This window comes from Passer domesticus, chromosome 10 (genome assembly GCF_036417665.1).
Source record: "Passer domesticus isolate bPasDom1 chromosome 10, bPasDom1.hap1, whole genome shotgun sequence".
Lineage (NCBI taxonomy): Eukaryota > Metazoa > Chordata > Aves > Passeriformes > Passeridae > Passer > Passer domesticus.
Window position 1 is genome coordinate 17,985,691 of NC_087483.1, and position 15,014 is coordinate 18,000,704.

Consider the following 15,014-nt stretch of genomic DNA (forward strand, 5'->3'; position numbering starts at 1 on the left):
CCACTATGAACACATGAACTACACTCACCATGCAGCTGGGCAAACTCAAAGTATGTTTCGAAATGCGGATATACCTAAAATATGGGATTTTTTAAAAATTTTTTTAAGGTTACAAGAACTGAACTAAACCAGTATATTTCAGATTTGGCAGGAGAGAGGAAGAGGCTGATAATACACTAAGCAATTCAGTACGTCATCCGTATGACCTTAGTCTGACTGCAGTTCAATTAGTCTATACCACCTGAATAATTTTTACAATGGAAAAAACATAATGTATAGCTCATTAGTTTCCTAATTATTTCCTCTTCCTCTGGGACAAATAAAAAGACATCTTTGCAGTTCATCTCTGAATAGGGCTGTGCATAATACTACTTCAAGAAACATTATCACAGATCTGCTGAATACAGTGATCAGCGTCTTCACCTATAGAAACACCACAGCATCTGACACTGTTTTGACAGCATTTATTTTTTTACAATCTAATATATATTTTTTACAATCTAATAAAAGAATCTGAAACAAAGAAAAGTAATATTAATTTATATTACAAGACACTGTAGTATAAATTTACAGCACTCCTCAACTATAAGTTAGCAATAACATTCATAAATATCAAGAACAAAGCCACTAAATCAAAACAAAACTTAAAAAGAAACAGATTTTTAGAAGGCTGCAAAGTGCTATGAAAACATTAAGAACAAAACTCAACTGTTGCCCCCAAATTTCTTGCTATGAGTTCTGTTTTTTCACATCCCATCCTGAAGGGCAGACAATGCTAAATTTATGACAGCACAATTTCTCAGGTATCTATCCCAGGTTCCTCTCACTCACATTAAATCCCCCATCGTTTCTCTACACAGCCTACTCTAGAAAGAAATAAAGAAATAAAAATTAAAAAAAATATGGTTTTTTTTCCTACCTGTAGATCCAATTTTATTTACAATGCCTTGAGAGAGAGAAAGATGTTATGGTACAGTTACATCAAACTATCCGACATCTATCTCAGCTCTTTGCTAAGACTAAGAATACAAAAAAAAAGTTACGCAAACTTTCACAATTACACACTAATTTTTAGAACCATCACAAAATGACAAAAAAGTTATCAACTTTAAAATACAGAAAAAAATTACATAGCTTTAAGAACAACGAAGTTACTAAAAATATATTTTTTACCGTACCTCTTTTAATTTTTTTCCCAGGCAGTTGATCTTTACAGATTATTTAAAAAAAAAATAATTTCTTCAGCCACGAGCCTTTGTATTTTATTTTTATTAAAAAAAAAAGTCACGCAAATGATAAAATATTTTGTTTTGGCCATTTGTTTCCCTCCTCCAAATTGACACTTTATAAAAAACCTTCTGTACTTTTTTTCCCCCTCCCTCTCTCCCTCGCTATTACCTCCAAGATGGTAGGAAAGTTGTTGTTTTGGAGGGCAGAGGAGCCGCTCTCTGATGTTATGTCCTCTCAGTGCCTGTAGTGGTGCTATAGGAGGCTGCTGGCTCTCTTCTTGAGCAGCCCCAGCAGCCCTGCCTTCTTTGCTGGAGAATATATTCAGGGATTCCCCTTAATAATCACCTACCCTCTGAGCACTTTGTAGTTTTAAAATAATAAAAGAGCCCCCAAAGCTTCCTCCCCACAAAAAGCAGGATCTTCTCAGAGACAGGGGGGCAGCAGCTCCGCAGCACAGAGCCCGAGCACATTCCCAGTCCCTCTGCTGGGGAGGAAACTCTGATCTGTCAGCCCAACAGAGGGAAAGGGGGGAGAGGAGAGAGAGGAGGGAAAAAAAAGCAGCTGGAAAGGTAAGCCAGGCCCGGCCTGCATCCCCGGGCTCGCGTAGCGCGGCAGGCGGTGCGGAGGGCGCAGGGCGGGCGGGGAGGCGGGCTACGCGAGGCCGGGGATCGCTCGGAGCGGCGTAGGCCGCAGTAGGGGGTGCGGGGAGCCAGGGGGGTTTTTGAAGCTTTCGGGCGCCGGGAGGAGCGCCGGAGGGGGGTGAGACGGCCGCCGGGGCACAGCGGGAGGGTCGGGGCGCGGCGCCTTTGCCCGGGAGGTGAAGGGCGGCGGGGGAGAACGGGGGCGGGGGGGCGCTAGGCCGCGGCGCGGCGCGGCCCGGCCGCTCCGCTCCCCGCCCCGCCGGGCCCCCCGCGCCGGGCCCCGGGCCCAGAGCGGGCCGAGCCCCGCCGCCGCCGGGGCCGGGCGGCTGGGGGGAAGCGCTGGGGGCGCCGCGGCTGGGGCCGCTCTTCCCCCCCAAGCCCCCCCGCCCCCAGCGCGGGGCGAGAGGGCCGCGGGACGGGGGGACGGGGGCGGCTTTAATTTGCCGAAATGACTTTTAATGAGCGGTGGCGGGGTGGGGGGGCACCCCCTCCCCCAGCCCGGTGCGGGGCCGCCGCGGCGGAGGCGGTGCCGGTCCCGCGGGGCTGCGCCGGCCGCGGCCTGGAAAGTTTCGCAGCGTTTTTGGGGTGCTTTCCCCCCCTACCGCCGCCGCCGGCCACCCCCCGCCCGCGGCCGTGGGGACGGTGCCGGCGGGGCGGGGGCACCTCGGAATGCGGCCGCAGGTTCCCCCCCGCCCGTCCCGTACCCCCTTTCCCCCCCGTCGGTGACCCCCTTCGGCCGGGTGGATTCGCCGCACAACTTTTTGGGAGGTAGTGGGGGGCGGTTTTGGGGGTGCGGGGAAGCCCTCGGAGTGTCCCCGCCGCCCCCTAAGCTGCCGGCACGTGCGGCCCGGGCCGGCCCCCGGAGCACGGAACGAGGGGCAGGGGCGAGGGGCTGCCCTGGCAGCACCTTCGGTGCCGGGCACATGCCGGGGCCGGCGGCTGCCGGAGCCCTGCCGGGGCCGGGCCGGGGTCCCTCGGCCGCCCCACTGTCCCAGGAGCCGTTAGCGGGACGGGAGGCACAGCCCGCCGGCACCTCTGCCCGGGAGGGGACGCCTCGGTAGCCCCTACACGGCCAGGGCTCTGTCTGCTCCCCTCTCGTGTCCCTGCGGGCCGGGGTCCCGCTGGGCTGGGGGTCTGTGTGAGGTGCTGCTGCCCTCCAGGACCGAAAATGAAAGGATCCTTTTTTTCAGGGAAAAGAACGTCTGGTAGTTGTGAAGTGAGTGCACTGGAAGACCCAACATCGCACTTCACCCCGCACAGGTGAACTAGCTCCGGTTTCTAATGAGGGAGGTGGCACGTTTCAGTCAAATATTCCTTAATGTCTTTTAGGTCAAAATTGTAATGGCTTTGTACAAGTAACCCCAAGTGAATTTTGGAAGTGACTGTGACACTCACCTTAAAGCCTTATGTTATACCATCTGATTAAAATACATAGAGTTGGTTCTAACTTTGTTACTCAACAACGTGCAATGCAGGTTTATTTTAAGGTCTTTCAGATTTTGAGGGTTGGGAGACTTTAAAATAAAATTGACAAAATTAGGGCAATGCACTGTTCCCCTGCAGACAGGTGCCCTCCCCTATGGGCTCACCATAGTAGTGACAGTGTTCCATGCCCAGGCCATACCCACCAGGTACCACTGCTGATGAACTGGAGCGCTTGTGTTCTGTGTGAAGCTGTCACTTGCAAACTGGTGACATTCAGTCTCTTTTGCATGAATTGTTTGTAATACATACCAAGATCACACAAGTTTTATTAATTGTAAAGCTAAATTATTTACAGAAAGCAACATGAAATTTACCTGCTGGGGGTTATTTTGATGTTCAGTATTTTTGCGATGAGTGATTGAATTTGTGTGGAGGACCTGGTCCTACAGAACTGTGTGTACCATGTTCTCATGGTATGGTAAATCATCAGGAGGTACAAATTTATTTTAAGACCACACTGAAACTCAAATAGCTTATACCTGCTGAAAGGCTCCTCTGTGAGGAGCTCTATTGGTTTATTTATTGAGTATTCCTACTGAAGCAAGAATGATATTGTATAGTGAGAAAATAAGTTTATTTGTCTTTGTAGTATTGGGACTAAAAATAAGACAAAGTATTTTGTTTAACCTCATCTGGAAAGGCAGGCTATCTGTTATTTGAATAAATAAAAGACTTGGACTTAGTTGTTTTTTTTTTTCCCCAAGTACAGATGCAAGGTGTGTTGTGGTATGTTTAATCTCTAGTTCATCTCAGGATATTGCTTTTGGTATTTTGAGATAATGTTTTTAAAGTACATTTCTGCCATGTTGCAGTGTCATAAAGGGTCCATTTGTTGCTGTACCTGAAGGCTGCCTCTTTGCAGCCCTGCTCATCCTGGCAAAACCCAGGCCTGTTTATAACTACATTGAAATAACTGTGCATGACAACCTCCCTCTGAGGATGTGATAGCAGGACTGGGGCCTGGAGACCTGCTCAAATAGAGAAATCCTTGTTCAAAGGACTTTCAAGATACAGAACCCATCTTGAACCTTAGGTCAGGAATAGCCGTGTTTAGGAAATTACGTTTCTGAAATCTGTAGGAATGTACTCTTGGTAGTAGTTAGAAATTTTCCTATGTAAGGTCTTTTTTCTTTAGAAATCCTCTGAAGTTTCTAAAATTTGTAATCTTAAATGTTTGTTGTTTTTTAGAGTTTGGGCTATCTTTGTCAGGTTTTCTGTAAGATACTATGAGGTACAGATGAGTGAATCAGCTGAAATTAAAATTCCTGCTTAAGTTCATGTGGTGTAGGAAAACAAAAAGAACCTGTTCAGTTTGTGAGCAGACTTCTTATTTTCCTCCTCCTAGTTATGTTTTCTGCTCTTTATTCTAACCAGTTACAAGTCTGTAGGTTCTCCGGCTGTTGCTGTTATTAGGAATAATGCTTAAGTTTAATTCTGTATTTCTTGTGTTATATTCTAAAGCATAATCTGTTTCACCAGTGTTGCCTAAAACATTCTGCTGCATTTCTGTTAATGTATTGGACATCCTTATGCAATGTAAACTGCCTTTTGCCAGAACTGAAGTAACAAGCTTTCTAAAAAGGCAGAATGAGGGCAATATTGCTTCTTTCTTCTTAGGTAGATCTTAACATATGGAAAAAAGTAGTCCAAAATACAATTCCAGGTGGTAACTAAAAATATCTTGTAAGATCTTAACATGTTGAATGCCTTGATCTGTCAGGGTATTTGCATGTGTGTTGCAGTACCTGCACTTCAGAGGCCTTCCTGGGTAAGGACTGTACTCTAGTTAATGAAAGTGTTCTGTACAGGAACTCTGGTAGCTGGCTTTGGTTGTTTCCCAGTGTCCTCTGTCTCAATTTGAGTGTTTTTACTGACAAAAAGTCTCTTGTTTCTACAATTACAGCATTCTTAGTTTGGTAGCTGAGTGTGGTAGAGAATTGAGCTGTTAAAAGACTGATACTAAGCCAAACTTATGGTTAGATCACAGCATAGGGACAAAAGTTATAACTTTGTGGTGTTGATGTTGATCACAATTAGATGTGGTACAGCTTCTCTTGATAGAACAAAACATTTCAAAGAGAGGTATTAGTTGCTATGAAATAGAGAAAATGAATGTTTTAGATTCATACTTAGAAGTACACTTTTTACTAACACTGATTGAAAAGTTTTGCTATAAAATAGCTTTAAGTGCCTGTCTTTTTGTTGTGAACTTTATGGCTTCTGTTCATATTGGAATGGATGAAATTCTATGCTTCCAAACATCTTGCACTCCGCATGTTTGCTCAGTTTCAGGAAATGGGTCTGACAGTGGCAGGTACTTGTTCTTTCTTGGTCAAGAGGAAATGACAAAACTAGTATTTATGTTATTTGTGCTTGTGGAGAAGCTGAGATTCTTTTAGATCCATGTTCTACTTCTGTCCCCAAGCTGATGGTTTTGGGAATCTATGGAGATGATTGTACCTTGTCTGTGAGATGTCATGAACACACCAAGCAATTTAACATGAAATTTAGGCTACTATTAGCAAATGCAAACAACACAGTAAAGACCTCTGTAGTTGTGGATTTTGTTTGGATGCAGTGTGTGAAGCTCTGAGCTCAGTCCTCTTAATTATACATCTTTTAACCAGCAGCATGTAATTGCCTTGCAATTTACAATGCATTTGGGGATTCCATTGCCTAAAAGGGTCTTACGTACATTGAATGTCAAGTTCTGAGCATATGTTTAAGAATGTATCAACCCACATGATTTAAAATACTCTAATATTTTCAGCACAGCATTTGTGCAAAATTACCCATCTGAGTTTTGAGGCTCTAGTGCTTTGGGCTTTCTATTAGTGAGTAATCCTTTACCTTCCCTGTAGACTACTCACAATGTCAGGTACCAGATTTCTGTATGACATAATGCTGCTACTTGGGTATGGTTATAGTAAAGATCATCCTCCAAAGTTTGCTGCTGCACTGTTTTCCAGCCTCTCTGAAGGACTGTTTAACTCTTCTGGGAGAGGGTATGTGGAGTGCAGAGCTACAACTGTGTTGTCTTTGGAGCTGATGTGCACTGCAAGGGAGCTGATTATGCCTGTACTGAGAAGCCAGTACTAAAAGCAAATTGGAAGCTGGCTTCTTCCAGAGGGTGATAGTAGGTATTGGCAGTTGGACAGGTGTGTATCTGTGTGTATTGAAGTCTTTCATTTCTCTTTTTGCAGTCACTGTGCAAACCACCTTCAGTTGTCTTATGGACTACCAGTGGCTGCACTCAGCAGGACAAATAGCTCTGCTCTTAAGGGCTGACGTCTCAGAGTGTGACTTCGCTCTGTGTCCTGCCTGTCCTTGCTGTAAAACCTTGCTGGGGTGCTAAGTTTGTTACTCTTCTTCACATGTCCAGATAGGACTTTAGCCAGAGGGAGGAGATTTTCTTCCAGTCAGCTGCTCAAGAATAAAAAATGGGACAAGGGGAGAAGTGAATGTGTTATGAAGTTACAAGTATTAGTGATAACCTCATAAGAATGTGAAAAATACCCTGCTGGGTCAGATTAACTTGGATCCAACCTAATGTTCTGTCTCAGGGCAGTAGGAATAAGAGATGCTACTTAGGAAAGGCATTAAAGCCCAGACAATTTTTTGTGCTTTCTTCTCTTACTCCTCCACCACCCATATTTGTTAAATTGGCCATGCTAGCGAGGGCATCAATATGTTCCCATTGTCCATGAAATTCTCTATTGCCTTTTTGGATCTGATGGTACTGTCTGCTTCCGTAGTCTCATGTGACTGCGAGCTCCAGCAGTTCAGTGCCTGTGAGTAGTAAAAATGAAGAAATACTCCTTTGATATGTTTTGAGTCAATCTCTTACTAACTTCATCAGGTACCCCTAGATGCAGTATTTTGTGATCTGGTATGACTGCTCTGTATTTACCTTATTCCCTACCATGATTTTTTAAACCTCAGTCAAGTATTACATCATTTCGCAAGGGCGCGCATTTTTGGATTCCCTTCTGTTCTTTGCCCTGTTGTTTCTTACTAGCTCAAAATCTTTTATTTAGAATCAGTTGTTTAAAGAAAATCTAGGTTCCTCAAGAAGCAGCTTCTGGTTTCTCATTCACGGATTGTGGCTAAAGTTAGTTTGAGCACATGCAGGCGTAAATTTTTTTTCTGTTGAACCTTCCTACATCTTCAATGTTGAGTATAAATGCAAAATTGAAAACAGCTTCCAGAAAGTTTTGTATTCTGATATTTTTATAGTGAAGTACAGCTGCTTAAGCATTTGCTTTTTCCAGGGGAAGTCTGTGTTTCCGTCATCTCTTACTGAATCCTGTGGGACAAAAATAATTTCTCCCCACCCACTGTTTAGCTAAGTGCAGTTTCAGTTCTCCTCAGTTAAGTGACATGTGCCTATTCCATGCTTGTGCTACTTTTTACGTAGCAGCAAAAAGCTCTGATAAGAACTCCTGTAAATTGTTAAAAATAAAACACTGCATCAGATGAAATCAGAATGAAGAGATTTAAGTGTCTTCATCATTTTTATATATATATATTTATACACACATACTCTCTCTCTCTTATATGGTATGCCATGGAAGTAAAAAAAGCTCTTTTTAGATTAAGTCCAACTTCAATCTCTGTTCCTGGCAATGTATCCACATAGTGACATGTCTTTTGGGGAGTCTGTTGAAGAATCTACCAATAAAAATATAATTGCAAGTTTGAGAAAATTGCTGTGTTGTTTTTTTTTTTTTAATATAACATTGTTTGGCTACCATGTTTATGGCTTTCTTGTTCCTTGCACTGTGGTTGCAGTAATTGATTACTGTCAGGATTTTTAATATGGTTATATTTGCATGAGCTTCTCTTAGTGTATATATAGATCCAAAAACTCACATTCATGCTCATTGGTTTCCCTGGGGATTATTGTCAGTATTTTTGTGTGAGTGTTTCAAATAGCATTGTCCTTGTGCCCTGTATCTCTCAGACAAGTGAAATACTATGCCTGCCTTGACACAGTCAAGTTAAATGCAAAAATAAGACTTAATTATGAGTTAAATCCAAAATAAGACTGTGGCCACAAGAATAAATCTAGGATTAGTGGCTGGGAACTGTGGAGCAGTTTCCTTACAGAAGCTTAACGGAGGCACACAAGGTATGCATTTCTTACTGTTTACTTTGGAGCCATCATAAGGAACTCTTTCTTTGGTCTATTGCTTGCTAACCTTCAAAAAAGAAATACAGCTGGGTTGTACAAAAGCGGAGAAAGTTAGTGATCCATCAGAAACTCTGCAAAACATGATAGTAGCAGTTTAAAAGAAGGTGATAAATAAATCAGAAGAAAATAGAGAGCAACACCCCAGCTGCAAGATACACTTGGTATTTCAAATTTTATATCCAGTCCAGTATGCCCCTATCCAAGCTTGATGAACTGAGAGAAGCAGACCCTCCAGCAAAAGGCTTTCTGTCAGTGATGTGTGTGTGACATGCAAGTAGTGGAGACTCATTTGACTACTTTTGCTGCCATAGTAATAGAGGAGTTCATCTCAAGCATATGGGATACAAACACTGCCCACAACTCCTGTATGGGTCCTTGTGTTCCCATGGGATTCATGTGTTTCCTTCATGTTGTTGCTGAGGGGTATGTCAGTATCTGCCTGAGCCAAGGTGGCTGAAAGGAGTGTTTGGTCCTTAACATGCTAGAGGTTGTTCCCCTTTCCTGTTCTGTCTTTTTGAAGGGCACAGTCACCAGTGAACTTTCTTGTTCTTATGACTGACATGTTTTGGAAAGTCATACTCCAGTGATTGGTTGGTTTCAAGTATATGTGTGTGTGTGTATATATATACATATATATGTATGTGTAGTGCCCTGGGAAAAGTTGGGAAAAGTGATTGAAATTGGTCTAGGTGACTGTGCTACGTTGTGGCTCTCTGGTGCAAGCACAGCATGAGGCTCCTGCGTTTGGGGCTGGCTGCTTCCCTGTGTGCATGGAAAGGGAAAATGTGTATCAAGAGGAAATACAAAGTTACCATTGTTGTCAAATGATTGTTCAGGTCGCTTGCAGAAGTTACATTCTATAGCACCTGTCTCCATTCATATGCTCAGTGTGCTGTATGTGTGCATGTACAGCTGTTCCAAGAATTTTAAGTGTGTTTTTAAATTTTTTAGTACTCTTGTGTCTTTCTGCATCTACAGCTAGCTATATGCTAATGAAGGCCAGATTTATGTTGTTTATTCTGTGGGATAGGGTGTTTTGTTTTGCCCTAGTGACTTAAAATTGTTTTTCTAGATTCCTCAGTGCCATAGTGGTTTGTCATTTTCTCATAGTACTTTTTTTACAGCAGAAAGTGGAGGCTTGTACCTTTGCAAGAGGAAAGTACATCTTTCCTGCAAAGTCTGTGTGGGTTTCCTCCTTGCAATTCTGCTCTTGTCGTTTTGGGCCTCGGGAACAAGTCATTTCATTGAGGTGGTAATCTGTACATTTGTCGCATGCCTCTGTCATACTTCCTGAATATCTATGAATATTCCTTTCCTTGGTGTATAACACATATGAAACTGAACTGAGTACTGAATGAATACACAGTGCTCAAGAGTTCATTCCAGTGCTTCAGGATGACCTTTCTGAATAAAAGCTACCTTCTGCAGGTTAAGCTTAGTTTCAAAAAAATTAACAGTACATATGTTCTGCAGCTACTGTGATACAGTACTTTGGGATGGCTTGGGAATTTTGCTTTTTTTAAAAAAGGTGATTGCCAAAGACCTCCATAGTGTTGGCAGCTGGAAAAGTACCTTATGGCTGCATGGATTTGCATTGTAGGAACCTGCTTTAGGAACTGTAGGAACCACTGGAGGAACCCAGCCTCTTGCTGAATTGACATTTCAGCTCTTCTGGCATTCATGGGAGTACTGACTGGTATTAATGCCTGCATTTCCCTAAAATAAGTACAGTGAGGTAGGATAAACTTTGAAGAAACATGGTAACCTCAGGAAGCGCTGCTTATAGATGCTTGCAGAAATTGTAAGCAGCTACAAAATCTGAAAGACTGGTCATCAGGCATGGTAAAGAATGCTTGTCTTAAAAAAACCTTTGTTGCACTGACTGGCAAAGTAATTTTGCAGAGCAAAGACTGTCTCTGGTGGTTTTGTAAACAAAGTTACCTTGAAGTAAACCCTCTGCAATCAAATGGGTTAATCATCTTTCAGCTTGATTTATGAAAGCAAGTGATCTAATCTGACACTTAACCTTTTTCAACTTGTAGCTTCTAATCACTTTGTGGGAGATGAGTGAAGTTCTGTTAAAGTGATTTAAAGGTGGTGGCAGTAGAATTTTCTTTTCCCCCAGTAATTTCTTTAATGTTTCCCAAGGATCTGTGACTACTGATTGAAAACTATTGTGCTACTGTTTTATTACATGCTAGCTGAACCACAGGCTTGGTGACTACATGTGCCTGTTTACTTACTGTAGTAATACCTATTTTATTCTGACTGACAGTGACCCTTTTGATATTTTCCTTAGACAATCTGCTTCATCTTGGTTCATCATCATTCCAAGATAGTGGTGTCCTTGGGGCTCTCTCTTAACACTGACATGGTACAGAAGATTTAAAATCAGGTATTGTTTTGGATCCTTCTTTCCGGCCAGAATGAAACACACAACCTAGAATGGAATGCAGTTTTTCTTCCCTTATGTGATTTGTCTCAATATTTTGGTTCTTTCAGCTGATGTTCACAAGGAATAGAGTCACGTGATGTATGAAGGCAAACACATACACTTCTCTGAGGTTGACAATAAGCCCTTGTGCTCATATAGCCCCAAACTGTGCAAGCAGAGGCGACTTAACGGCTACGCCTTCTGTATCAGACACGTTCTGGAGGACAAGACTGCCCCCTTCAAGCAATGTGAATATGTGGCCAAGTACAACAGCCAACGCTGCACCAACCCCATCCCCAAGTCTGAGGACCGTAGGTGAGTTGTGGTTTCCTCTCTGCAAAGTGGGAAGCGGCTGGGATGTTTTATTTAAGTTGCTGCCTGGTTTCAGGATGAGGGAGGAACTGGTCTGAGTGAATTGTATTCCAGGATGTTCCTTTGAGAATTTTGTTTTAAGACCAGTAAACTTTATTTTATTTTCTGTGGGAGTCAATTCCTCAACGAGAGGGCAGTGACTTAATCCCAAGGAAGTTTATGGGAGAGTTCACTGCTTTTCACAAATTCACTATAAACTGTGGATCAAACCTGCTACACAATATCAGCTGTTCTAACTCATTTGCTTTGTCACTCACAGTACATGCTCTTAGAAAGGCCTGCTTGTTTAGCCAGCAGTGCCAAAAGCACAATTCCATATGTTTTTTCAGGATAAGTAGTTGAAAATGCTTATATTCTGGACATGGGGGGCAGTGACACGTTGGGACAAATCCAGAATTGCAGTTCGGTGTTGGTGATTTGGTACTGATCTGTAGTGTTGTTTTACTGGAATAAACTACTACTTTACAACAGATGAGCCAGCTGGGAAAGTGCCACATACTCCTTTTCTTCTTTTCTTCCCTTATTTCTCTTCCCCTCCCTGCCCAAATGAAGGTGCCCAGAGTGCCCAGGTATTAAATTCCTTGCAAAATATAGTCCTTGAACTTGTTGAGAGCTGGGAATTAAAAGCAGATTTCCTGAATTGCAGCCCATACTGTAACCACAAGGGCATTCTTCCTTGCTGTTTAAGACTTCCTGAACACCAGTCTCATTGGTGCTGCTCAGGCTGAAATAGCAGAATTTGTCTAATCTTGTCTGCCATCAATACATGACTTTATTTTTCAGACCTATCATTGCATGTTTTGCCAGTAATGCAGTGTTTAATTAATGTGTATGTTAACTATCTGTGGCTTGTTCTCATAGAAATGCTTTTTTAAACCTAAAATATGAATAAAATATGCCAAAAAAATCAAACCACTATTCACTGACCTTTCACATTATTAGCTGCCATTCACTAACCTTTTGCATTATTAGCGGTGTTCCCACTGTGCCCTACATATAACTTCCTTCTCAGCTCACAGCTCCCTCTCTTGTCTGAAACAACAGTTGGACTGTGCTCTAAATTAACTTGCACTTCACCTGCCATTTCAGCTGAGGAGACTGATGAAGTGAGCAAAAAAAACTTTGAATGTTTGTCAAAAGCTGTAGGGCAAATGCTCAAATGGCACAAGATGAATAACTCTGGGCTGTAATTTGACAGTCAGTGAGTGTTTCTTTGCTGCTGTACAATTGAGGCTCTTTGGAAATAAGCTCACAGAAATGATCATAGAAATTGTTAGTACAAATGGTATGCTGTAATTTCAGATGCAAGAGCTGACTGAGAGAGTTCCTGTTTACCAGGGGTCATATTGAAAAACAATAGAAGTAATAGTCCTTAATGACACTTTTTTTATGTCTCATATGTTCCCATGGAATTTGTGATTCTTCTTTACACCTTGAATTGAGTTCACACTTTGTTCTTTTTGATTTTTCTCAAGTTAAAGTGAAGTGTGGTCATGACATCTGGTGTATGTTATATTAGAATAATTCAATTGCATGTCGAGTGTCACATTACAGTACTTGAAGAGGACAGCAGGTGTCTGAAAGAGAAAATAAACTTTTAATTTCAAATGAGAGGATGTGATAGTTGAAAGAATATTTTAAAAGACTGTTTCTCGGGGCAGAGTTTAATTTTAACAATAACATTAATGAATGTTAGTGATAGGACTGTGGCTGTTCTAAACTTTTCTTTTGGCAGGCAAACCTGTATCTCTTTCTTAGAAGACTTTTCACACTCCATTCAATATAAAAATATTTGCAGTGTCTGAGTTCTTCACTCATAGCTTTTCATTTTCTGTGTACAGAATTACTCTCAGATGGTCATTTTGTCACAGTTGTAGACATAGCACAGGATCAGAAGCAGGCTGTATAAAGCTCTGACAGCTATCTTCTTTTATACTTTTAGAGATTGTTAAAAAAAAAGTATTTCAAGAAGATGCATGCATTATATGCCACAAGCTTCATAGTCTGTCCACAGATAATTAAGAAAAATTATCATTTGACCCCAGATAAATAACATGCTACCAGCCACAAAGATGGTTAATATGATGCCATATTATTAAATTTCTTATTGGCCATTAACATTCTACAAATTAAATCTATTAATAGTGCGTGACTTCATTTGAAGTCTGATTTTTCTATTCACTACCTTTTATTTGGGAGTATATATATATGTGGGATGATACACACGTGGGTTTTATATCTCTGTTTTCTCTGAATACATCTCCTACTTCTTAACCAGATACACACAAAGATAATGAAATGCAACTTGATTTCTAAATATAGGTTTGCTACAATTTAGTTGAGTTAAAGACTATTTTGTCTCCAATTCTTCTCACTTGAGAGAATCTTTAAATTCTTTGTTAATATACAAGTTGCTCCCCAGTTTGTTTGGGTCTTCTTTTAAGTAAGTGGTGGAAATTGATACCAAACTGGGGTGTACTAAGAAGCAGAATGCATTTGTAGGTAGAAAACCTCACTGTCTGAATTATTCCCTTCCCAGTGGATGCAGGAAACAGTCCAGCTAAAGTCTTCAGAGCCCATCACATTTTGTGTGCTTCATGTTATGATAATTTTAATGGATATCAACCCACCATAATTGTGGACTTAATTTGACCTTACCTGCACAGAATAAGTGCCTTTAGTGCTGAATGAGGAAGGGGAAAACACCTGTATTAGATATTTACTGTGATATTGTCAGCTAAGCATAACTCACAGACCAGTTATAGAAGTGACAAACTGAGTGTCTAAGGCAGCTTGTCAGAATTGGCTCTTGTAGGGCCAGCTTGACCCTAATGGGTCAAGCTATGTGAAAAGCACTGTGCTACTTATAGGTTCAATTCCTGTCTTCCCAGTAATCTGACTTCCGTGGAGCTTGAACTACTAATGCAGACCCTGCAGCACCGTGTGAAGTCAGAGCCACTTTAGGGCCGACTAAAAAGCCATCCTGGAATGTGCAGGATGGGGAAATATGGGTGCATGCCCCCCTGGCTGTGTGCAGGGCTAGCAAGAGCATCATTTCAGCATGGTCAAGGCTGAAGTGGTGCTGGTGAGAGCTATGCCTAGCCAAAACTGCTTGTGTGCAGTCTTCCTTACCCAGAGAAGACTGAACTGCTCCTCCTGGTTTCTTCTTGCTCCTGTTAGTCCAAGGTGTAACAGCCTTGGTTATACTGGAAGACAGGGAATTGACAGAGCCTAAAGCACAGAGCCAAGCCAGTGTGTAGTGGAATCTGAATATTGTAGCCTGGCATCCGTGGGTCCGGTGGAGCCAGCTGGCTCTCAGTGATGCAGTATGGTCAGCTGTAAGAGCCAAAGCTTTATTCTCTGCCATATAAAAATGATTCTGTTAGAGTTGAATGAACAAGACAAACCCTTACGAGCCTAAAACTCAGAGAATTTTAGCAAACTTGCTGCCTTTCCAAAACTTATTCACCTTTGCTATTTCTTTTCTTACTGTTTTTGCAATGCAAACAGACTATGCAGTTCTACCTCCTTACATCAGCACAAGCACAAGATGACAGTAATTTAAGTTCTGGACAGTATAAGGGAAGCATTTGTGTTGAGCAGAACACTTGTTTTATTGGCATAAGAGGGAAAAAAATTCCCTGGTGTTTGTTTAGTC

General features: G+C 42.1%; 1 protein-coding gene across 9 annotated transcripts in view; it reads left to right on the forward strand.

Moving 5' to 3' along the window:
* Positions 1-1,479: 1,479 nt before the first annotated feature.
* Positions 1,480-15,014, forward strand: part of INO80D (INO80 complex subunit D) — a 45,876-nt gene continuing 32,341 nt past the window's right edge. For 5 of the 9 annotated variants that reach the window (XR_010369142.1, XM_064434159.1, XM_064434163.1 and 2 more), the window contains exons 1-4: positions 1,481-1,799; positions 3,062-3,131; positions 10,850-10,945; positions 11,053-11,299. Coding sequence is in view for 8 of the 9 variants with exons in the window: in XM_064434159.1 (XP_064290229.1) it covers positions 11,082-11,299 (218 nt within the window). In the remaining variant the exon portion in view is untranslated. The other 4 variants (XM_064434166.1, XM_064434161.1, XM_064434160.1 and 1 more) reach the window with 4 other exon arrangements.